At 41.2% G+C, this 25,491-nt stretch overlaps 1 protein-coding gene across 7 annotated transcripts in view; it reads left to right on the forward strand.

Moving 5' to 3' along the window:
- CSNK1G2 (casein kinase 1 gamma 2) overlaps positions 1-25,491 on the forward strand; it is a 113,006-nt gene that overhangs the window by 57,970 nt on the left and 29,545 nt on the right. For 6 of the 7 annotated variants that reach the window (XM_087952637.1, XM_026681074.2, XM_087952635.1 and 3 more), the window contains one exon: positions 4,657-5,211. The exons of the other annotated variant lie outside the window; for it this stretch is intronic. In XM_087952637.1, the coding sequence (XP_087808763.1) occupies positions 5,025-5,211 (187 nt within the window). In that variant the 5' untranslated portion in view covers positions 4,657-5,024. The remainder of the gene's footprint in view (positions 1-4,656; positions 5,212-25,491) is intronic. 7 annotated transcript variants of the gene reach the window in all.

The following is a 25,491-nucleotide window of genomic DNA, read 5'->3' on the forward strand; positions in this document are numbered from 1 at the left end:
GGGTGGGATTCAACCAGTGTTACTACTGGTTCGGTGGCTACTCTGTGCGCAGGTGTAAAAAAAAACTTAAGTTGTGCTGCCCAAATAGCGGAAAAGCACTACGCGCAAGTGCGCAGCATTTGAAAAGCCTCTTTTTTCCTGCTTTTTCAACCTCAGCTGTGCCACGCAAAGGACAGGTAAGAGCCTGGGTGGGTGGGCGGGTGGGCCAAACAGCAGCAAACACAGAACCTGTTCGATGTCTGCTGCTCTTCAGAGCTACAGGTTCTTTAGAACCAGGCAGAACCGGTAGCATCCCACCCCTGGAAAAAATACTCCTTTTTTGTGCTGTGCAAAGCTTTACTCCTTTTTAGGAGATCTTGGACTATCGTTGTGTGTTTCTCTCCACCCAGCAAAATTCTACTTTAATAACTAAATGTAGGTGGTATATCTTTAAATCCAGCAGTGGCCCAACTGTTCTGTGAGTCTTCCCAACTGTCTAGATGTTTGGCAATCAACTCCCAACATCCTTGGCCACGTTGACTAGGGATGATAAGAGATGGAATCCAACAGTCTGCAGTAGGATTGTCCAATCTTGGCAACTTTAAGTCTTGTGGATTTCAACTCCCAGAATTCCCCAGTCAACATGGTCCACAAGTCTTAAAGTTGCCAAGGTTGGACACTCCTAGGTCTGGAGAGTTCTCATGGGTTCTCTACCCTAGCTTGGAGCAAAGAAACACTGAGATTTCTAAAATGATGGAATTGGAGGGGCCAGTTCCATTTGGGTCATTGAATCCAACCCTGTGCTCAGCACAGAAATCCAAATTAAAGCATCCCAGACAGATGATTGACTACTTTCTGCTTGAGCACACCCAATGAAGGGGAGGCCACTATCACCCTGGGTCACTGGTTTCATTGTCAGACTGCTTATACTGCTAGATCACTTCTCTTCATAAAACTTCGTTAATAGTCTCTTGATCATTCTTATTGCCTTTTCTAAACTTGTTTCACTTTGTCTGAATCTTTCTTAAAGTGGTGGTACCCAGAACAGAATGCAGTGCTTGAGTTGAGGTCAGTTATCACAGAATAACAAGCAACTATCAACTATCATTGCTTATGATTTGGAAGCCGTTGGTTTTATTGATGCAGCTGAAAGTTGCATTGGATTTTCCTGTGGCAGCATCACATTGCTGACTCATAATCATTTTGAACCCAGCTCCTGTTCCAAGATCTTCTTCATAAATCTCCTATCCTACATCTCCGTATCTTTTGTTTCTGAAGTGAAGGAATGAGCATTGAGAGTCTGTCAAATTTCATTCTCTTAACTTTCAGAACCTATCAAGGTTACCAGAATTACATTTCAGTCGTTTGGAATATTAATGGCTCCATCCATGTTGCTCCCTTTCACATGAGTAATAAGTGCTTCCTCCATATTTTTATTTATTCCAGTTGCTAATAAAAATGTCAAAGAGTCCTGGATGCAGGATTTTACCTCATTTTAATTTGAAGAGAAACACTGAAGTCCTAGGTCCATGATGGCGAGCCTATGGTAAGCGTGCCAGAAGTGGCACGCGGAGCCATTTCTGCCAGCACTTGAGAGGTTGCCTGGAACAGACCCACTGCGTATACGCGCACACCCCCTGCCAGCCAGCTGATTGTCGGGTATCTGCCGTGCATGCAAAGGGGGGCACGGCGTGGGGGGTTCGTGTGCACATTGCATTTTGGCGTACACACACATGCGTGTGCACGAGCACTTTTGGCACGCAACAAGGAAAAGGTCACACTGTCCTAGGCAGCATCACATTGCTCTGAGCTTTGTTGTTTTCTTGCAGATATTTCATAAGCCATTGTCGATGTTACCTAGTCGAGTAATGAAATATCTTCAAGAAAACAACCACCAAGGACCCCATGGTTCAATCGTGAGCTACTTATACTCTGTTGTTGATGAATACTTTTCCTGATTCCTGGTGTCTCAAACACAAAGCTAGTTTTCTTTGAAATAGGACATTTCCATAAGCTAATGGTAATATATTCTTCATGAATTATTTAATATTTTTAAAAAATGTTTTGTGGTTGCACACTTAATGCTTCAACAGGTGGTCATACTTGGTTAATCATGCATGGGTTGGGAAACTAAGCAGAACCAGGTTTGGCCACTACTTCGATGGGGACACAAGCTTGACTAGGAAATTAGGGGGAAAAACACACACGCACACACACCCTGGAAGAAGAAATCACAACTGCTTCCTTATAGTTTCCAAGAAGACACCAGGAATCCAGCTTATCTCACAGATTTGATCATTTTATTTACCTGATGTTATAAGACACAAGTATTTAGACTGGAATAGAATAGAATAGAATTCTTTATTGGCCATGTGTAGTTGGAACGCAAGGAATTTGTCTTGGTGCAAATACTCTATAAAAGAAAAGAAAAAGAAAGAAAAGAAAAGTATTGTAAATATTGTAATGTAAATATTGAAAAACTGAAGATGCTGGGGAAGTGGCTATGGAAGGAAGAAAAAGGAAACACTTTCTAAACAAGTTTGCAAGTTCCCGGAGATAATTGCAGGGTGTGTAAAAAAGATTTCCATTTTGGTTCTTGTTTGTCCTGTGCCTAATGTTACCCTCTTTCATTGGGTTACCACTGTTCTGTTTCAACCAGCATAACCACGTTCTTAAATTGTACAGTAGAAGAATCCAGCCTCAATCCCTCCTTTCTTCATGTCATATGAATTTTAATTTTAAACTGTAATGATTTTTCATAGAAGTATGAAAACCCAAACAAGATTGAAAGCCTAAACAATTCAGATTGAAAGCCCAAACAGTTCAGGTTGAAAACCTAAACAATGCATTATACTCGCATCTCAGGGAAATATGTAGCAGCTTTCCTCAACTCCAGATGTGCTTGAATCTCAACTCGCATGTTGCAGCAGGTAATAGGGCCAAACATATCTGGATGATGCTGGGAAAGTAGGGAGGGGAGGCAGAATTATTTATAGATAGAAGTAAATCCTCAGTTTATGACTGTTCATAGTTGACAAGAGTTCAAAGTTATGACATCAGCTTCTTTTAACAACTCCATAATCCCTTGCGGGGTGGAGTCTTGGCAACTGAATGGACCTGAGTGTTTTAATGGCCAGATGCCCTTCCTGTCACCAATGACAGTGGCTGGCTTGCATTTATGTCTGGTTGCAGTGTCTTGTGACCATGATTTGTAAAAAAAAAAATTTCTGATTTCCAGCTAAGTCTGCCCATTTGGAAAGCTGAATTTGTTAACAGCCGTATGGTTCAGTTAACAAACATGTGCTTCACTTACTGACCATGGTGCCACTCTTTACAGATTAGGACATCCTGAGGTGGGCAGGGACACTGAGGAAAGGATAAGTGAGGAATATATTTTACTATTTCTCTTGCACTCAGAAAAACTAAAATATGAGGTGAGACAGCCACCATGCTGGATGTCTGTGGAACTTCCTTAAAACCAGGGTCTAACTAATTAATCAACTAATCGGGAGAAGCTAAATAAGTAATTACTTTAAAGAACAACAGAATGTCCAGTTAATTTGACAGTGTCCTGTTTTACTTAAACTAATGATTTTCTACCAATTATAGCAATCTCTAGAACTGATAGAATGTGACTATTCCTTAGAAATTCATTTCTGTTTATTTGAGAGCTGGCAGTATAATATCTGGAGCCTCCAGGGTACCTGCCACACTTTATTGATTTATTTAGTAGATTTTTATTCTATCTTTATTTTTTTTTCCAAGTAATTCAAAGTGGCAAACATACCTAATACTCCTCCTTCCTCCTATTTTCCCCACAACAACCACCTTGTAAAGAGAGAGGTCTGAGAGAGAAAGCGGCTGTCCCCTGAGAGTCACCCAGCCGGTTTTTCACACCTAAGGCAGGTCTAGAATTCACCATCACCTGGTTTCTAGACCTTCACCACTACACCAAACTGTTATATACTTTAATAATGTTTGCGGAATTTTTTTTAAAAAACAATTTAAAAACTCTGATATGAGATTTCAGTATTATTGCACAAAATTGTGAGATTTCAGGTGAGTGTTCAGTTTTGTGAGATTTCAGGGTGATGATGATGATCAGGAGAAGCTAAATAAGTAATTACTTTAAAGAACAACGGAATGTCCAGTTAATTTGACAGTGTCCTGTTTTACTTGATTTTCTACCAATTGTAGCAATCTCTAGAACTGATAGTGGTGTCCAACTCTTGGCAATTCTATGGGCCAGGATTCTCCACATCTTTCAATCTTACACTGCTTCTTTGAGGTTTTCTATTCTATTTTCTATTATCTGGCTGGTGTCATCTTTGATGGTGTCCAGCCACCATATTTGATGGCCTGGTTTCCTTTTACCACTAACTCTTCCAAACATAATTGCCTTCTCCAGAGAATCCCCCCCCCCCATGACATGGCCACAGTTTTATGATTTTGCTGAGATTTCAGAGGTGAGAGCATCCAAATTCCACAACATTCTGCAATCTTACAGATTTTTTTTCCTTAAAAAAAAAAAACCCCATCCGTTTCCTGAAAGAGTTTCTAACCTGAATGTTTATTTACCCTCCCCTCCCCCTTTGCTTTTTTTAAAAAGGGAGGTGGAGTGGGTTTGCCACGTGCAATAACCTGACCACGTTTTCTTCCTCTCCACTTTCCCCACAGCTTGGAAACGAAGAATCGCCCTGGAAAGTCTGCTTTTGCGCCATGTCGTCTTCACCAAGGAGCATCCGACAGGAGGTGCTGCTGACTGGAGTCCTGGCGGACCAGGCCAGAGGACAGCCGTTCCACTAGCCCAGCACATGTGGGTGGAGACGTCTCCTCTCACACCCTCCCCTCCTACATCTCCGGCATCCGCGATGGTTTATTAACCAAGAAGAGCCCTGCTTTTTTAATTCCTCCTCCGTCTTTTCTCCCCTTCCCCTTCCCCTCCCCCGACCCCCCCCCCCTCCCAGCCACTCCTCAAGTTTTGGCCGTGTTGGGATTTGTATGGCAGTGGTGTAACCGTGGAGAGGCCAGGGTATCACAAACTTATGGATTTTGATAAGAGAGGAGGGAAAGGGGAAAACGAGGAGAGTAGAAGAATGTCTAAAACGGGTGGAAGCCGAAGCACTCATGGGAGCCGGACAGCAGGGACCAACTCCGGAGTCTTAATGGTGGGGCCGAATTTTCGCGTTGGGAAGAAGATTGGATGCGGCAACTTTGGGGAACTTCGGCTAGGTAAGTCTTTATATATAAAGCAAAGTGTCAGCTGTGCCTCCATTCAAAATCCAAGAAAGAAAGCCCTTAAAGACTCCATTAAAATAGAGAAAAGTACTTTTACTGGATTTGAAGTGATCGCAACGAAAGGAAAGCAAGATCTGAGGCAAATAGGCGTGGAAATTACGTATTGAAAGTTATCCCAAGTCCCTTCCCCCAACAGTTCAAACTGGACATCCAATCTGAGGTGTGTATAATGCAGTGGTGGGATTCAGGTTTTTTTTTATTACTGGTTCTGTGGGCGTGGCTTGGTGGGCGTGGCAGGGGGAGGAGACTGTAAAATCTCTAGTCAGAGGTGGTGTTTGCCTGTTCTCCGAACTACTCAAACTTTCTGCTAACCGGTTCTCCAGAACTGGTCAGAACCTGCTGAATGCCACCTCTGGTATAATGTCATGTGGGTTACATCTTCAGGTGGCGTCTCACACATCTGGTATGCCAAGATGGTTGACCTTGGCCTGGAAAAGATAAGTGGCTGCAGTTGCACAGAAAGCAGGAAAGTGTCCCATCTTTTACAGTGCACACAACTTCGACCTCCAGCACCTTCTTCCCCCTCCACAAGACCCAATTATCCCTCCCCCCCCATTTGCATGGCAGCCAGCAAGAGTCAAGCAGTAAAAGTTGTCAGGAAGAATTCTTGGAGGCCTCAAACTACAGTCCTCAAACTACAGCCCGTGGGCCCCATATGGCCCACTGAAGCCATTAATCTGGGCCGCACAAGACCACGAGGCTGCCCTGCCCACCTGCTGGCCCTCACCATTTAATTTGTGTGCATTGTTTTCATGGACTGTTAAAAAACTGGCTATGCCCACCCAGTCATATGACCACCTAGCCAGGCCCACCCAGCCTGTCCAGCTCCCCAACAGTCTGAGGGACCGTGAATTGGCCCCTGTTTAAAAAGTTTGAGGACCCCTGATATAAAGCATGGACCAACTCCCGGAATTCTCCAGCAACACATCTTAAAGCTGCGAAGGTATTGAAAAGTGCTGCTTTAATTCAAATCCAAATATTACATACAATCTTTGCTTCTTGAAAAATGTCTTATCAGAAATAAGATGCTTTCTTCCAGAGCAAAATAATTCTCTTCCTATGTTATCTTTTTTGATAGCTTTGCAAAGTGCCTTTCCCCAAATACGAATAAATGACCGGTATTTCTCGAGTTATAGTGGTTATCAAGACCATAATTTCTGTTGCAAAGCGATATAGCTGCAAAGTACAATGTGGCATGACTGCATTGCTTAGCAGTGACAATCCTGGAAGCCACCATTAACTGAATCCCACCTGTTTTAGGCAAGGACTCACCCCAATCCAAGCCCTTGGTAAGACAAGGACCTGCCTCTTGGGCAGGGGATTGGATTGGAATAGCAATAGTAACACCACTTAAATTTGTATACTGCTTCATAGGTCTTTACAGCCCTCTTTAAGTGGTTTACAAAGTCATCATATTGTCCCAACAATCTGGCTCCTCATTTTACTGACCTGAGTAGAATGAAGGCTGAGTCAACTTTGAGCCAGTGAGAATCGAACTAATGGCAGTCGGCAGAATTAGCCTGCAATACTGCTGTCAACTTGTAAAGCATTCCTGCCTGCTCCCGAGTTACCATAGGCAGGAGGGGAAGGAAACTGATGGAGAAGAATGGCAGCCACAGTCAGAAGCACATTCCACGCACACCTTCTTCAAGGCCGTATCCCAGGTTACCAGGAGGGAGAGGTGTAATCTCCACAGCCTGCAAAAGTGCTCCATTGGAGAATGTGATTTATGACACACCCTGTGGGGAGGAGGGAAACAGGGTCATAGATGGGCCGTAAATTATGTCAGGCAGAGCTGATTTCATTTGGGTATGTGGTGATATTTTTCTCCTAATAAATAACTGGATTTCTTTTGAAACTTGGCTCGAGGCTCATGGTTTCATTAGGGCATCCCTCGGAATCCTGACAACTGCATTCTAACCACTGTGCCACCATGGCTCTTAGAAGATCTCTTCTAAGGTCCCTTCCAGCCCTATGAGTCTGTGTTCTACCTCTTCTGCAGGCTGGCCTGGCCTGGCTTAGCCTGACAGTTTGCAAGGTAGATGCTGGCTGCACCAGATCTTTCCAAAGTCATGCGTGGCCTTGTTCAAATCACGTATGGCTTTCTCGTGAGGCTTTGGAAGGCTTCAAAGCTTTGTGAGAAAGCCCCACACGTTTGCACCCTGCTCATACAATGCAGAACCATAGACCATGGTTTGCAAACCATACGTACAGTACTGTGTGTATTAGTATTAGAATTTCTAATCATTCGTAATTTGCATATTAGAATACGTGGGACGCAATAGATAATTGACTCCGTTTTCCAAGCCACCTGCTGTTTTGTGCCTTCCTCTGGATAGCAAACTTTGATGTGTTTTGTTTTTTTTCAGATACAGAGAAATAAGATCCCATTATTAACTGTGTAAACTCACAACTTAAAAAGGAATCCCATTTTGCAAGATGGTGGTAAAGATTGTGTACTTGAGAAGGAGAAGATTTCTGCCTTAAAATCCACACCAGAGGGTTTTAATAGCACACTAGTCAAATTGTATGTTGTCATTAATCTACAAGGGAACAGAAGCTGACACAAACTCTGCATGATACAAGACATGACACCTTTCTGCAAAATTGAATACAGCTTTGTGCTGTTGTAAACAGCTTCATAATGAAAATAATGAATACACTAGGTATAGAAACTTGGATTAAGCTGTGTAACACATTCTTTGTCAGAAATAACAACTTTCAAATGTTCCTATAGCCAATTAAAATTCTATCTGTTCTTTTTGGAATTTTTCTCCCCTTTCTTGTTTGTAGAACTCCTTTAGCTTAGAAATATTCTTAGATTTCTTTGCACATGCTGCATGTTTTATTTATCCACACAGAGTTTTTAATAAGGTTCAGGTTTCGGGACAGTAGAGGCCATTCCAAAACTTTTGTTTTTCTTTCATATAAATAAATGATTCAAGATTGTTTTGGAGATAGATTGCTGAAATATCCAACTTTTTTCAACTTCTGTTTCTTGAAGAAACTTCCAAGTTTTGTTGATATTTAGTTGAATCAATTCTCCCTTCCACTGTACAGTATCTTCTGTGTCACTGGCATTAACATGGATCCCAAACCCATATTTAATGATTGGCAAAGATGCCTTCAGCCTTCTTTTTCTCCTCTTGTGTGATTACGGCTGAAGAGTTTAATTTTTATTTTAATCAGTTTCAAATGCCTTGTTCTAAAATATTTCAGCGTTATTAAATTTTTATTTCACATACTTTGGATTGTGGCTTCTTGTGTTGAGATTAGAGAAATTTCTCTTCTGGCAGCTATCCCATGCAGATCCCTGTTGTATAAGATTTGTCCTGTGGACAGCAGCTCCATGGTTAGCTAAAATTTTCAGCAGGTCATTTCAGCAAATCTGGCTGGGTATTGATACCTCCAGCAGAGATATTTTTTGTTCTCCCAGATCTTGCCTTCACTTCAACAGTTCCACGTAACTTCCTTTTTTTTAACACTACAGGTAGTCCTTGGCTTACGACAGGGGTGTCAAATTTGATTTCATTGATGGCCCCATCAGGGTTGTGTTGACTTCAGGGGGCCAGGATGGGTGTGGCCGGGCTGGATATGTGACGTCACTCGTGTCGGGGGAGCCTGTGGTGGCCCGAGCGCTCTGCCAGTGAAAAGGGCCCTATGCGGCCTTCCCGAGCTCCGTTTTCACTGGCAGAAACTAGTGCAGCGCTGCAGGCCAGGTCCTCCGCTGTTCCCAGAGCAGCCCCCAGGGCCAGATCTAAGTACCGCGCAGGTCAGTTGCGGCCCATGGGCGAGTTTGACACCCCTGGCTTATAGCTACAATGGAGCCCAAAATTTGTATTGCTAAGTGAGACATTTGTTAAGTGAATTTTGCCCCATTTTATGACCTTCCTTGCCATGTTTGTTAAGTGACTTGCTGAAGTTGTTAAGTTAGTAACATGGTTGTTAAGTGAATCTGGCTTCCCCATTGATTTTGCTGGTCAGAAGGTCACAAAACCTGATCACGTGACCCCCCCCCCCAGGACAGTGCAGCCATCGTAAATGTGAGTCGGTTTGCCAAGCGTCTGACTTTTGATCATGTGACCATGGGAAAGCTGCAGTGGTCATAAATGAGAAGGAAGATCAACTAGGTCACTTCTTTCAGTGCCGTTAAAACTTTGAACGGTCGCTGTTGTAAGTCAAGGACTACCTATATTTCTCACAGTTGAAGTTGCTATATCAGGGGTGTCAAATTCAATTTCATTGAGGACCGCATCAGGGTTGTGTTTGACCTCGGGGGGGCTGGCGGGGCAGGGTGAGTGTCCAGCTCGACAAGGGGCTGCCACGGGAGGTGGGGGTGTGTCAAGGTATTTTCCAAAGCACCCAAAGGCCAAACAAGGAATAATGGATGGAAACTGAACAAAGAGAGAGATTCAACCTGGAAATAAGGATGAATTTTCTGATAGTGAGAACAATCAACCCACGGAACAGAAGTTTCCTTTGGAAGTTGTGGGAGCTTCATCCCTTGAGACTTTCAAGAAGAGATTCCTTTGTCAGAAATGGTGTAGGGTCTCCCGCTTGGGCAGGGGGTTGGACTAGATGACCTACAAGGTCCTTTCCAACTCTGTTAATCTGTAAGTAATTGATTTCAGTGCTGTTATACTTTCCAACGGGTGGCTAAACAAATGGTGGTAAATCAAGGACTACCTATAGTTGCTGAACATAAACCAAACAGCAAAACCAAATAGAGAGATTAGAAGGGTCAGGAGGTTATCTTCCTCTGTCTATTTTTGAACCTAATGACTCAAATCTCTGCAGTTTATTAACAACTTTACTGTAAAAAGAAAAAAAAGAAATAGTGAATTAACGAGTGATTTCTAAATTTTGGCACTCGGTTATTCATAATTCTCTGGAGTTTGAATCTAAACAAATGTTTTTCCCAGTATGATGTTTACCTTTGTAACATACAGAGGTTGGATTAGCTTCTGTTTGCTTAGGAATTAATTGGAACATACATACAAACTAATCAAGGTTGCGTACATTCTGCAGCAACTATACCTAGAGCAACTTCTATGTATTTGCATGCCAATTTATACATTCACCCACTTTAACCAGTGGAACTCAGGGCGATTATAGAAATATATGGAAAGATTCAGTCTCTTGGATGAAGAATCAACTTATTGGTAACAGGAAGTTTTGAAAATCCTTTACAGCAGGGGTGTCAAACTCAATTTGATTGAGGGCTGCATCAGGGTTGTGTTCGACCTTGGAGGATTGGGGTGGGCGTCGCCAGGGCAGGCCTGGCCAGTTTGACGTCATTTGTGTCGGGGGCCCAAGCACTCTGCCAGCGAAAATGGGCTCCCGAGCTCCATTTTTGGCTGCGACGGCTTCCTGCAACCCTCTGTCAGCTGAAACGGAGCTCGGGAGGTCTGTGGGCCGGTCTTTTATTGGCCTGTTTCACCAGGTAACAGTTGGCCCGTGGGCCAGGGGGGTCCAAGCACCAGATAACAGATAATCAGAGTTGGAAGGGACCTTGTAGGTCATCTAGTCCAACCCCCTGTCCAAGCAGGAGAGCCTACACCACTTCTGACAGATGGGAATCCAATCTCTTCTTGAAAGTTTCAAGTGATGGCGCTCCCACAACTTCCAAGGGCAACTTCTGTCCCATTGGTTGATTGTTCTCACTGTCAGAGAGTTTCTCCTTATTTCCAGGTTAAATCCCTTCTTGCTCAGTTTCCATCCATTATTCCTTGTCTGGCCTTCAGGTGCTTTAGAAAATAGCTGGACCCCTTCCTGTCTGTGGCAGCCCTTCAAATATTGGAAGACTAATATCATGTCTCCCCTGGTCCTCTTCTTCCTAGAGACCTTTGGCATTATGTCAGGCAGCCAATTAAATTCCCATTTAACTAATTAAAAAGGAGAGGAGGCTACTGCATAGTGAAGGACTAAATTTGGGTGGAGAAGGTAGAGGTTCAAGTTTCCTATGCAAAATAAATTACATAAATAGAGAAAAATCTGTTTTTTTTTTAAAGTTTTCAGGCACTGAAAAATAGAGATTGTTCACCTGTTTTTCATCCTTACTACCATTGCTGCATCCCCATGGTTATGTGTTCAAAATTCAAACCCTTGGCAACTGGCATGTATTATGACGGTTGCAATGAATCTAGGGTCATGTGATCACTTTTTGTGACCTTCTGACAATGGAGAAGCCAGATTCACTTAACTGTATTACTAACTTAACAACTCCAGTGATTCACTTAACAACTGTGCCGAGAAAGGTTGTAAAAATAGGGCAAAGCACCCTTAACAGTTCTGTTGCTTAGCAATGGAAATTTTGGACTCAATTATGGTCATAAATCAAGGACAGGGCATTCTTAATTTCTCCCAACCCAGTTTATATGCAAGCTTAGTATTTTGTTTCTAATAACTTAGAGCAGGGGTGTCAAACGCAAGGCCTGGGGGCTGGATCCAGTCCGTGAGGTGGCCATCTTGGAAACAGTGAAGGAGCAGCCTGTGGCACCTCTGCCGGTAAAAGCAGAGCTTGGGAAGGCCGTGTGCGGCCCTCGCGAGCTCCATTTTCTCTGACAGAGTTGGAGGAGACTGTCGCAGCTGGAAACTGAGCTCAGGAGCTGTTTTTGCTGGCAGAGTGCTTGGGCCACCATAAGTGGCCCCCAACACGAATGATGTTGAGCTGGCCATGCCCTCTGCCCCCCAGGTCAAACATAACCCTGATGCGGCCTTCAACTGAAAACAAGTTTGACACCCCTGACTTAGAGGAAACATTTTTTTAAAAAAAGCTTTGGAGTGTTGTCCATGATTTGAGAGTTTTCTGCTGCAAATTGCTTCAAATACACAATTTACCAAAGGTACCTAGATAATGATGAGAGGGGAAAAAAAACCCCAAAAGTTTCTTATAATCTTAAACAGCCCTGCCCAGGGCCTTCCTCAGAAGGCTTTGTAATGTGAGTCTTTTCTTTGCATATATTTAACTCTGTCCCTATATGGGTAGTTCTCGACTTAATGTCCACAATTGAGCCTAAAATTTCTGTTGTTAAGTGAGTTTTGCCCCATTTTACAATCTTTCTTGCCTCAATTGTTAAGTGAATCACGCCAGTTGATAGGTTAGTCACCCAGTTGTTAAATGAATCTACCTTCCCCATTGACTTTGCATGTCAGAAGGTCGCAAAAGGGGATCACGTGATCCCAGGACATTGTTATGGTCATAAATATGAACCAGTTGCCAAGCATCTGAATTTTGATCCCATGATCTTGGGGCTGCCACAAATGTCATAACTCTGAAAAACGGTCATAAATCACTTTTTCAGTGCTGTTGTAGCTTTGAAGGGTCACTAAATGAACTGCTGTAAGTCGAGGACTACCTGTATACGGGATACACTGAAAGTCAAGCCCCGTAGATCCATCTGTGTTTTATTAATGTTATTAATGAATTATTTTCAGAGAATGTGTTACAGTTATTGTACTTAGGAACGTTTAAAGATCATAAGTCAAATGAATAAGGAAGTGCTTAGAAGAAAATGGTAATCAGTTCAAACATTTAATGTAATTTTCTGCAATAAATTATCTATGGGCCTGACACACTGCAATTTCCATTTAATCCTTTGGCCTCGGTCTGAGGGGTGGGGGAAGGTATTGACAGGGAATGGAAAGTTCCTCTTTAAAATTAAATATAGGTAAAATTGTCAAGTGGCCTGCTCTGTTTTGTGATATTAAAGTCTTGCATTTTATAATGCATAATTTCAATAGTTTGCCTTTAACTGCTTCTGATGAAGAAGAGTTTGAAATGCATTTGAACTTCAGCAACAAACTTTGATGTTTCCTTTTTATACTTGTGAAATATAAAATTATCGTGCTTCTTCCTAGCCAGTTATGAGCTTCCTCACCTTCTGTTCTCTGGTTTTATTGCTACTTTCATTATTATGGTTGGTCTTAGCGGTTAGGCAGGTGTTTAGACTGGATTTGGCATGTTTTTATCCACCTATCAAGTCCTTCCCAACAGCCAGGGATAGCCAGATGTCATTATTTGATGGTGTTGAAGGGATGTAAGCTGTTCCAAGTAAAGCTGCCTTTTGCAATTGACTGATGGGGATTTTGTCAATGGTGAAAGCGTTCTAGTGGTGCTCCAGTTGTTTACAGTTGGGATTGCACTCGGGGCACCTATTAATACCGGTACAATCTTTGCTTTCTTTTACCACAGTCGTTCTACTTCAATTTGCAGGCCTTTTTATTTTGTGATTTTTCCCCCCCACTTCTTTCTCTTCTGCTGTTTCCTGGTACAGGTATCCTTGTTTTACAACAGTTCATTTAGTGACTGTTCAAAGTTACAATGGCACTGAAGAAAAGTGACTTATGACCATTTTTCACACTTATGACCGTTGTAGCATTCCCGTGGTCATGTGATCAAAATTCAAATGCTTGACAACTGATTCATATTTATGATGGTTGCTGTATCATGGGATCACCTTTTGCAACCTGACAAGGATAGTCAATGGGGAAGCCAGATTCACTTAACAGTCGTGTTACTCACTTAACAACTGCAGTGATTCACTTAACAACTGTGGCAAGGACGTAAAATGGGGCAAAACTCATTTAACAAATGTCTCATTTAACAACACAAAAATTTGAGCTCAATTGTGGTTGTAACTCAAGGACTGCCTGTACTAACATATCCACCGTTAAGAATTTTTGTCTTTCTTACCAACAGTGGTTAATTATTTTTATTTTTATCAGCCATTAGATTTCATATCTGCTTTAACTAAGTTCCCCCTGCGATGCTCTAATGATAATAGCCAAAAAAGAAAGATTCATTCTGGAGTTGGATCCAGGAAGTCGTAACAACATGGACATTGTAATGTCACAATACCAGGCCTGGATCTTTTGCTTGTGACATCATTATGCATGTACAAAAGAGGGAAGGAAGGGAAAGTACAAACTTTCATGACTGTTGCCAGCCCTTTGAGATAGGACAAGTCCAAAACAGATTCCTTATGTTAGAATTGAACTTACACAACGTAATAGGACCAAGCTATTTGTAAGGCCACCTTTCCCCATTTTTTTCTGTTTACCCCATCGGATCTACGGGTAGTCCTTGACTTAGGAATGTAATTGAGCCTGCCATTTTGATGGTGAGTCATGACAGTAGGCCATTACCTGACTATGAGCGATCTTTTTTGTGGCTGCCATTAAGCGAACACTGTGGTCATTGAGCGACCCATTGTTTGCTATGGGGTGCTTTTTGTCAGAAATGAAGTAAAGGCCGGTTTCTGGCAAATACATGCCAAATCGCAATCACATGACTGTGGGACACTACAACAAACAGTTATAAATCTACTCCTCCGCTCATAACAGAATACTCTATGCCTCCAGACTTGAAATTTTAGGCTTAGATAACTTAGAACTACGCCACCTTCGGTCTGACCTAAGCGTAGTACATAAAATTTTCCATTATAATGTCCTACCTGTCAGTGACTACTTCAGCTTCAACCTCAACAATACACGAGCACACAATAGATACAAACTCATGGTTAACTGCATCAAACTCGATTGCAGGAAATACGACTTCAGCAACAGAGCGGTCAATACCTACCTGACTCTGTGGTTTCTTCCCCAAACCCCAAAAACTTTAACCTCAGACTGTCCACTGTTGACCTCACCCCATTCCTAAGAGGCCTGTAAGGGACGTGCATAAGTCCCCATCCTAATGTTTCCTTTTTATTTGTATTAATTTCTTGTATTAATAATCATGTTTATACTTAATATCTGTTATCGAATGCATGCTTGACAAAACAAACAAATAAAATAAAATAAATAAATGCTGGCCAATTACAGAACACCCAAAATGCAGTCATGTGACTATGGGTGGCAGGCAAGGTGGATTTTGGAAGTTCGAGTCAGGTCGTAAGGAGCCTTTTCAGGGTCCGTTGTAACTTCTAAGGATTGCTAAGTTTGTAAGTCGAGGATGACGTGCAATAGAAGAAGCATGCTCCAGATCAAGGGTGGGATGATACCGGTTCTGCCCGGCTCTATAGAACTGGTAGCTCTGAAGAGCAGCGGAGACAGAACCGGTTCTGTGTCTGCTGCTGCTTGTCCCACCCGCCCGCCCAGGCTCTTACCTGTCCTTTTATTTCCTGCTTTTTCAACCTCAGCTCCTTTGCGCGACACAGCTGAGGTTACGAAAGCAGTAAAAAAAAGTGGTTTTTCAAACGCTGTGCACCTGTGCGCAGTGCTTATCAGCTGTCCAAGTGGCACAGCTTAAGGTGTATTACATACTCACGCATGTGTGTCTGATGTGCATGCGCATCTGGTGTGCATGCACACGCAAAACGTAATCACCGAACTGGTAGTAAAAACCGGTTGAATCCCACCCCTGCTCCAGATCCTTTCAAACCATCATGCTAGACCATGGGTGTCCAACTCGATCACATCGTGTGACGTATTGCGACGTATCATGGCACTTTTTTTTTTTTTTGCCTTTGCGGAGCTGGGGTGGCCATGGTCTGCGCGTGTTGCATCCGGCCCGAGGCTGCCAATTTGACACCCCTGTGCTAGACCCCAGAGTTGTGTCTTCTCTATGAAATTTGGACAGACCCAACTTTGTTAAGGTAGGATCAAGGAAAGAAGCAACCTGGAATGAAGGAGAAATTTCCTAAGTGAGAACAATCAATCAGTGGAACAGCTTGCCTCCAGAAGTTGTGGATGCTTCATCACAGGTTTTAAGGCAAGACTGGACAGCCTCTTGTCTGAAATGGTATAGGGTCTCCTGCTTGAGCAGGGGGTTGGACTAGAAGACCTCCAAGATCCCTTCCAGTTCTATTCTGATTGATTGATTTGATTGCCTTTTGTAAGGTATTAAGACCTGGCTGTTTCCTCAGGTATTAAATGAGCTTTGCTTATTATTGCTGTGCCTTTATTCTTCTTCTATGAGTGGGTTTAATCCTTGGGCACAAAAAGTTATATGCCTGATTTTATTTTATTTTATTTTTGGATTTTTAATCCTTGTCACTGTGTGAGATGGGCAAGCCATATAAATCATATGATTTGAATGAATGTAAATAAACTCTGCTTTATTGACACAGGCTGTAGTAACACAATTTTGGAAGGCTGACTGTTCCCTTCCCTTCCTCACATTTAGTAAATAAGGGTGGCTCCAGCTCCAGCTTTTTTGTCATTCTTCCTAGGCAGAAAAAACCTGCTTTTTGTTTCTGTAAGCATTTTAGCATAGTTTTGTTCCCAGGTCAACTTAACATCTTAACTCTCTGTAGCGAGATCCACAATGTCAGCGTTCCAGGAAACCTCAACTCCAAAATGTCAGAACTTGTCACGCTGCTGTAGTGGGGAAGGAGCAACTCTGATCCTCCTCATTTCACTCTGCACACTCAGTTGCCACACTGGCGGGGGACACTGGTGCACCTGCCCTAGCTTTTCCAAGTTTGCTAAGCAGTTGGAAGAGATCTACTTAAGTCCCTATAGTGCAGGGGTCCCCAACCACCGGGCCCCGGACCGGTACCGGTCCATGGATCATTTTGTACTGGGCCACAAAGAATGAAAGTAGGGCCTACTTTGCTTGGGTGCCGCCATCTTGTTTCGACGGTGCTTGAGAAAGTGCTTCCGGGTGAGCTTGTCGGTCGTCGGTTGGAAAGCGGCGTTTGGGTGCTGAAGGAATCCTCGTGCCTTAGTTTCGTCGAAGGGGGGGGGCGCCGTCCCGATGGCGGTGGAGTCTCGCGTTACTCAGGAGGAGATTAAGAAAGAGCCCGAAAAGCCCATCAACCGCGAGAAGGTACAAAGGAGGAGTTGAAGGTGGCGGGGAGAAGCGGGGGACGGCTGGCTGGCCGGTCGCTCGGCTCGCCTTGCCTTGGTCGTGCGTGCTGATGTTTTTGTTATTGGAACCTTCACGCCCCTACCCGGTCCTTGAAAAAGTGTTTCTGTGTGAAACTGGTCCCTGGTACAAAAAAGGTTGGGGACCACTGCTATAGTGGTTGTAGGTCATTAAAATCAATTAATTACAGTTACTACAAGCATGCCTTTGGGGTGCAATCATTTCTCAAATTTTCCTCCTTCAAATATATAATACACACATATGCGCGCACACGCTCTATATCTGTGCTTCGCTACGAATCTCTGTGATTGCGCTTAGTTTTTGGGGAGGAAAATAAGGGGGAAAAAATTCTGCCTCTGCCTACCAGCATCCATTAGTATTCATCTGGCTAGCGTCCTATCAGTGTGTGAGAGAGTTCAGGGCTGTTTGGAAACTGAAACAGTATTTGCTCTATGAGCAAGGAGACAGCAAGGAGCCTGGGCGTGGCTTAGCTCAACTGTTCTGTACTAAAGCTGCTTGCTGCTCTGAAACTGAAAGTCTCCTCTCCTCTGCTTGTGTTTTCAATTTGGAACAGATTTCTTTTCAGGTTGGGAGGGGGAGTAGAACTCCTTAGCATCAGAGCGTGTTAATAATAATATACGAAATACTAATGTTCTGTTGGTCATTTCGAAAAATCCTTTCTTAGTGAGCACCTAGAGGAACATACGTGCCAAATGTCAAGTTTGTAGTCTTTACGGTTCTGGAGATTTTGTGATGCTGCATGAGTAGTATTTTGCTTTTATATATATCTAGATGTGTTTGTGTGTGTGTGTGTGTGTATATTTGTATATATTTGTATGTACTATGTATGTATGTGTGTATATGTACATATGTGTGTATACACATATATATATGTATGCGTGTGTGTGTGTGTGTGTGTATAAATTAGTAGTAGTAGTAGTAGTACATTGGAAAGGCTTCTCTCCCAAGGACACCCAAATCTGGGTCCTCCCTCCCTCCCTCCCTCCCCCCTTCCTTCCTTCCTTCCTAGTAAATACTTGCAAGTATTTAGAATCAAAGGTTAGAATGAAAGTCTGCATGATGTGAGGAAGCAGGTGCTGGGATGATGCATTGCACTAATGAAATGCAAGGACAAATTACTTTGGGAAGGGGGTATGGATGGTGGTGGTTCACAGCTTTTTAGCAATGACTAAATGCATTCATGTTGCAACATTAAAAATTTCCGTGGGACCACCAACAGGTTGCAATATAATTGAAATATTTACAGTCCAAAGGCCTCTTTAGCCAGGAGGAGGAGAAGGGAGCAGCTAATGAACGGTTCTCTATAGTAGGATAGCTGGGTATTTTTTAAAAAACCAGATTGGTGAAGGCTGATGCAAATAAAGTAATATATATTTTATGTACGATTTGCCTTGTCCACCCTAAAAACGTATTTTGCAGAGCTCAGATCAAAGCTCCTAAAGTGACACATGGGGGAAAGCAATCCTAGAAAATGTATTGAATTAATTCAACATAGGATTTTTTGCTATTAATTCAAAACAAATTTGCCTTTTTTAGTTTACTTTATTGTCATTGCACCTCGTACAATGAAATTAAATACCATCTTCGGTGTACATTATGAGTATGAAAAAAACCACAAACACACATTCTTCACATTCTATACATTGAATTGAAAACCCCTGACACCACACCAACACAAAGAATGGGGCTCTGAAATGTTAAAAATATCCAAAGTTTTTGGTAACTGCATGTTTGAATGGTATCCTGTTTGCATGTCTGGAAGCTCTAATTTAGAAAGTATATATTGCATATTCCCACTTCCTTGTCCTCTCCCATTCCCCCTCCCTTTCTAGTCTGTTTGCTCGATCAACATTTCATGGCATTTTGAAAGTTTCACACTTTTTGTGTGTGACTTCAATCAAACGAACAAAAGTGAATTTTATACGGAGGTGGGTTTTCTTTTTTAAACAAAGCCTGCTAAGGTGATACTGGTTTCACTCTGGACTTGTTTTCGGTTTGCATGTTTGTAGTCAGTACCCATGTAAAAGCAAATATTTAAGTGTTAAACAGGGCTCTCTATAAATGTACTATTTAAAGAGAAAATTGTGCAATGTTGCTGTGGCCAACAAAGGAATTAGATCCTGAAGGGCATCAAGTTCTCCACCCATTGCTCTCAAAAACGAAAGCCTTGAATGCCTGCTTTTTAGTTAAGTGTTCTTAAATGAATTTACCATTCCAACATATTTTTAAAAGATTCTTCTTCATCTGTATCCATCCTTCCAGTTTACAGATGAAGACTTGAGCGGGAAATAAAATATAAATATCACAGAAGTGTAGCTGGCCATGGACATGGTGTTGACAGCAGGGATTTAGTTCCTGGGAACATTGTGTGTGTTACTAGGATGATGGTCTGCTTAGGCCAGGAGGGATTGCACGGAGAAAGGCTTAAGAATTATGAGTTTTGGCTGAAGAGCATCACAATTGGATGCTTTTAAGGGTGTGAGTTGGGAATGACAAACCAGGATTAAGAACTTCAGACAGAAATCTGTGCCCTGCTGGAATAAATCAAATAATAATTGTTCTGAGGCCTGTTAACCTCCTCAAGGAAAAAACAGGAAGTCAGTTACCTGATCAAGTATGGGAAAGAAATAAGGTGACATTGAACTATTATAACAGGAAGACAAATATTGGTTTAATGGCTACAACTGAGACCTGATGGGATAATCTCATAATTGGATGAAAGAAAGTTGAAAGAGGAAACTACCTGAGAGGAACAAAAGCAAGAGCAAGTAGAATTTCTTTCGGTAATTGCCCTCATCTGCACACAGGTTTGGGGAGCAAATACAAGTACTCCTCCCTTTATGACGACAGTTGAGCCCAAATTTTCTGTTGTTAAGTGAGACATTTGTTAAGCGAGTTTTGCCCCATTTTACGATCTTTCTTGTCACAGTTTTAAGTGAATCACTGTAGTTCAATTAGTAACCCGGTTGTTAAGTGAATCTGGCTTCCCCATTATCTTTGCTTGTCAGAAGGTCGCAAAAGGTGATCACATGAAGCCGGGACACACTGATTGTCATAAATATGAGTCAGTTGCCATGCTTCTGAATTTTGATCAGGTGACCATGAGGATTCTGCAACAGTCGTATATGTGAAAAATCAACATAAGTCACTTTTTAGTGCCATAACTTTGAGAGCCCTGGTGGTGCAGTGGTTAGAATGCAGTACTGCAGGCTAACTCACTGCTCGTTCCAAGAGTTCGATTCTCACCAGGCTCAAGGTTGACTCAGCCTTCCATCCTTCTGAGGTCGGTAAAATGAGGAGCCAGATTGTTGGGGGCAATAGGCCGACTCTCTACACCACTTAGAGAGGGCTGTAAAGCATTGTAAAGTGGTATATAAGTCTGAGTGCTATTGCTATTGAACTGTCACTTTGTGAACAGTTGTAAGTCAAGGACTACCTGTACTTCATGCTCTTATGACTGTATGGGTTAAAATGTGAAAGTAAGACTTAAAAAAAACCACCCCGTTTATTTATTTATTATAGTCACCCATCTCAAACAAATGACTCTGGGTTTAACAAATAAGATATTGATGGTACGGGTAATCCTCAACATACAACAATTCATTTAGTGACTGTTCAAAGTTAACACTTAAAAAACAGTGGTTACAACTGGTCTTTCTGCTTAGAACCATCACTGCATCCCCACAGTCACGTGATCAAAATTTGCCACTTGGGCATCGCCTTATATTTAGGACAGTTCAGTGTCCGAGGGTCATGTGTTCGCCATTTTGTGATCTTCCCAGATGGAGGAACCCAGATTCACGTAATGGCAATGATTCACTTAACAACCATGGCAAATAAGGTTGCAAAATTGGGCACAACTCACTTAACCACCAACTTGTCTGGTAACAGAAATTCTGGTCTCCATAGTGGTCATAAGTCAAGGACTACCTGGAGCTACTAAAAATTATAACTGCCTTGAGTTTGACTTGACTCCTAGTGGTTATATTTGTTTATATCTCTGACATTTTACTTGAAACAATTTGGAAATGGTTTTCTGTTGCTTCCTTCCAGGTTGCTTTTTGCCTTCCCAATCTATAGCTCTGGGATTTTCAAGTGCGCTCTGTCTAATAACACCAACAAGGTCCAGTCTTGCTTAGCTTCCCTAAAATCAGCCAAGGTTGGTTAGATTCTGCCACCTGCTATGATTGGTGACTACCGCCAATCAACCATTCGGGCTAAACAGGTGGATGATTTTCCCACAACCAATTGAAGTAGTAATGATGAGGGCATTAATCATCTAACCATACCTGGGAGACTCATTTATTTGTTTATTTTGCAAATTGTATATGGCAGCCCATCCTTAATCCAATAACTCCAGCTGGCTAACCAAGCACAAGAAGAAAAGCATTCAAACCAGTGAAAGGAACAATGCAAGACACCAGTTAAAATAATCAACTCCTTAACAATGCAGAGCAAACCACATAGCCAGGCTCTGTTAGCAATTTTAAGGAATCCTGAAAGGCCAACAGAGTCAAAATATGTTCTGCCACTTGTGAATTTTTCAAAAAAATCCCTGATGTTTTGCAGACAGCTTTCCCATCCAAAGAGGAAGACAAGAAAAAGTCAGGTGTTGAAAACTTCCGATTTGAGCTTCTTCGGCGACAGACCGAAACCTCGCTTCTGCAAGGCTTTGATCCGTGCTCGCCGCTGGAGCGCCCCGAGCCAGCTGGTTTCGGGGCTAAGCCACCCCGTAGAGGTGGTGAAGAGGGGAGAGACTGCCTGCAGGGTTGAGGAGAGCCTCATCTCTCCTCCCCAGCTGACCATTACTCCCTTTCCTGAAGGCGGTTGTAGTGGTGGTCAGAAATGGCCACCACAAAGAAGAACTTGACCAGAAAAGAATGTGTAGGAGGAAGATAAGAAGAGAAAGTTTTGGTTGACTGGGTCAAACAGCAAAAGCAACAAATAAGGTACCTTGGAATTGAAACTATTAAAAATAAAACAATAACATTGTTCCCTAAGAAGATTTTTAAGCTGCGAAGGAGGGAGAAAAGGGAAAATATTTGGTTTTTTTTCTTCTCCTTTTCCTATACTGACAGCTAAGAGACTTAAGCAAGAAATTGGAAAAAAATCCACTTTGACATTAATAGGCATTTAATGCTGAAAATAAAAAGTCAAAGGGATAATAAAGATTTCTGGATAATCAAAAGCTTTTGAAAACAGGAAAGGAGAGAAAAAGAATAAAAGGGCAGGATCTGGAAGGGAGGAGACTGCCTGGAATTACAGCAAAATCTCAACAAGACTTCCAAAAGATACATTTTAACTGAAATATCGCAACAAAAACCCCAGGAAGAGAAAGTCGAAAAAGAAATAAGAAGAAATAATTTGGGACTATTTGGATTACTTGATGATTTCTGGATTTTTGCTTATTGTATTTGAATGACTAAAATCAATCGGGTGGTTGTTTAAAACTTTTTAAAATGGTTCCACTTTTAGAAGAACTGAAAATGGAACTTAAAAAGTACAAAGAAGATGCACAAGAAGGGAGAGGTTCTTTTGGCTTCGTATTTCAGTTTTTAGAAATAGAGATTTGGAATTATGAGAAACAAAAAGAAATGCCTGCAGAACAAGAAGATTGTGACAAAGAAGAAGCCATCTTTAATGAACAAGTAATCTTAGGTGGGGGAAAAAAGGAAAGGGGGAAAGAGAATGGAAAATTTAAGATTGGGAAAAACAACTTGAAAAAAAAAATAGAGTGAAAAATAAGTATAAAATCAGAAAGCAACAGAAGAGGGAAATGCAGAAGAGAGAATTAGAACGAGAGACAAGGGGGTAAAAAGGGGAGGGAGAAGAAGAGGGAAGAAAGAAAGGAAAAGAAGTTATAAAGGACAGAAACAAAATATAGAGAAACGGCCTATTTAGAGATAATGGGTGAAAATTTAATGGAAAAGGGGATTCTGCAAAGGTACATAAGATAGTATTGTTATATTAGAAACAAATAATTTTAGAAAATATGAAAAAATGTTTGATAAAATAGCTATCGTAATTCAGTGGAATGCTTTTCAATAAATAAATGTAACAAAATGAATATTTAATGATTTACAAAACATGTGAAGAGAAATAAGGGAAAAATTAATTATGGAGATTATATGTGTCTTTAAGGAAGTATGATATTTAATTGAAAAGTGTTAAAGATGTTAAGATTTTAATGATTATTAATGATAGAACTGATTTGGAATGGAATGAGGGTTTATAATTACATATATTTATGATCTTTTAAAAAAAAGAATATAGGATGTATTATAAGAATGTACCAGCAGAATTCGATTGGAAGTTATGTATTCTGTATTATATTGAAGGTCATAACCTTAAGGTATATATTGAAGTTTAAATAAGAGTTGAATGGATGTAATTAAAAGATATAAAGGTGTCATTCTCCAATTAATAACTACAGGAGAAAATTTGTTTAATGAGAAAAGATAATATGAAATTGAAACAGAACAGACAAAAGTATAAATATAATGATTTGAATTGAGATGCAATAATCAAAATAAAATTGAGAAAATTAAAAGAGGGGGAAAAACTATATAGAAAATGTAGAATAGTATAAGATATGGAATAGAATACAAAAAGGAGCATGAAATTGAGTTTTGTGTCTGTATAAAGAAGTTCAACCGGGGACCATGCTATTTTCAAAAAAGATGTTTTACTTGTATTTTGTATGTGTGAAAACCCAAATAAAACTTTATTTAAAAAAAATAAAAAGAAAAAGTCAGGTGTTCTGTTTGTTTACCGTGTTGTATTGTGAACACACACAGACACACATACATATCTATCTTTATCTATCTTCTCAATTTACAAAGTTTGTTTAGTGATTGTTCGAAGTTACAAAGGCACTGAAAAAAGTGACTTACGACCATTTTCCCACACAACTGTTGCAGAATCCCCATGGTCACATCATCAAAATTCAGATACTTGGCAACTGACTCATATTTATGACGGTTGCAGTATCCTGGGGTCATGTGATCACCTTTCGCGACCTTCTGATAACCAAAACCAGTCTAATGGGGAAGCCAGATTCATTTAACCATGTTACTAACATAACAATTGCAGTGATTCACAACAGCTATGGAAACTAAGAAAAATTGTAAAATGGAGCAAAACTCACTTAACAATTGTCTTACTTAGCAACAGAAATTTTGGCTTCAACTGTGGTCACAAGTTGAGGACTACCTGTATAACAGTATATATCTATATCCATCTATCCATCCATCCATCCATCGTCCATCCTGGCATTTTGCAATATAAAACAGTAAAAATGTGAAAGCGGATTAAAAATGCGAGCAACAACTAAACCTGAAGTGTAATGGTGACCATTCATTCCTCAGAGGCCTGGCCTCAGCTTTTAATAGTTTTTAGAAAGTCAGCAATGAGGTTTCTAATTTAATCTCAGTGGAATTAGATATTAACCAATAATTTCATACTAACTAATATGGAAGATTTAGTAGACAAAGTGGAACCGCAGCAATTTTTATGGGGAGTGACCATGGAAAGTTGGAATTTTTGATTTATAAGAGAAATTTAAGAGAAATTTTGGGCTCAATTGTGGTCGTAAATTGAGGATTACCCATATCTCATTGAGTGTAGGTTACAGAATAAAGGGCCGGAGTTATAGGGAGTTATAGGATTCCAGTAGGAAATAAAATCTTTATGACGAGAGGAATCCCTACCAAGATAGTAGTGAGCATTGTTTATCTAAATGTGTTTGGGTAGGCTTGACAATGGCTGTGTGTACATGGACTTCATCTAAGCTGCCTGCATTCATAAATGGTCTGTTTCTGTCTACAGCAGGCCTGCACAGCTTAGAAAAAGGATTACATTGATAAAATTAAAAATAATTGCGGGCCACAAAGGAATAGCTGGTGTGCCAGTTAGTTGTTTGGTGGCTGGCAGACTGGCAGCAGCGATGGACCTGGCGTCATCGGTGAGACTCCACAGCAGATCTTCCAGGAGACTGGCAGCTGATTCTTCCTGGCATCAGCAAAGTGTGTAGATATTGAATTAAATTGACTTTTTTTAAAAAAAAAATGCCAGCAGGCCACATATTACACTGGCCTGATCTACAGTCTCTCTATGAAGCAAGTCCTATGCCTCTTTGCGATTTAAAAAAAAATTCATTATCCTTTAACCATGAATCTGGGAAATAAAGGATATAATCCTCCTTTTTGAGGTGAAAAGGGGAGATGATACTTAAATGGCTGATAAACTGAATCATGGTCAGGTTATCAGTTCTGAAAGCCATGTGTGATTTTCTTTAGTTGACATTTCCTGGCTCTGGAATCTTAAACAGAGAAACCTCTCCCTTCTTATCTATGTTAGATTTTTTTCATTGAATTTTGCAA

The sequence above is a fragment of the Notechis scutatus genome, chromosome 1 (genome assembly GCF_049901735.1).
Source record: "Notechis scutatus isolate UNSWTSFEM ecotype Mainland chromosome 1, rNotScu1.2, whole genome shotgun sequence".
Classification (NCBI taxonomy): Eukaryota; Metazoa; Chordata; class Lepidosauria; order Squamata; family Elapidae; genus Notechis; species Notechis scutatus.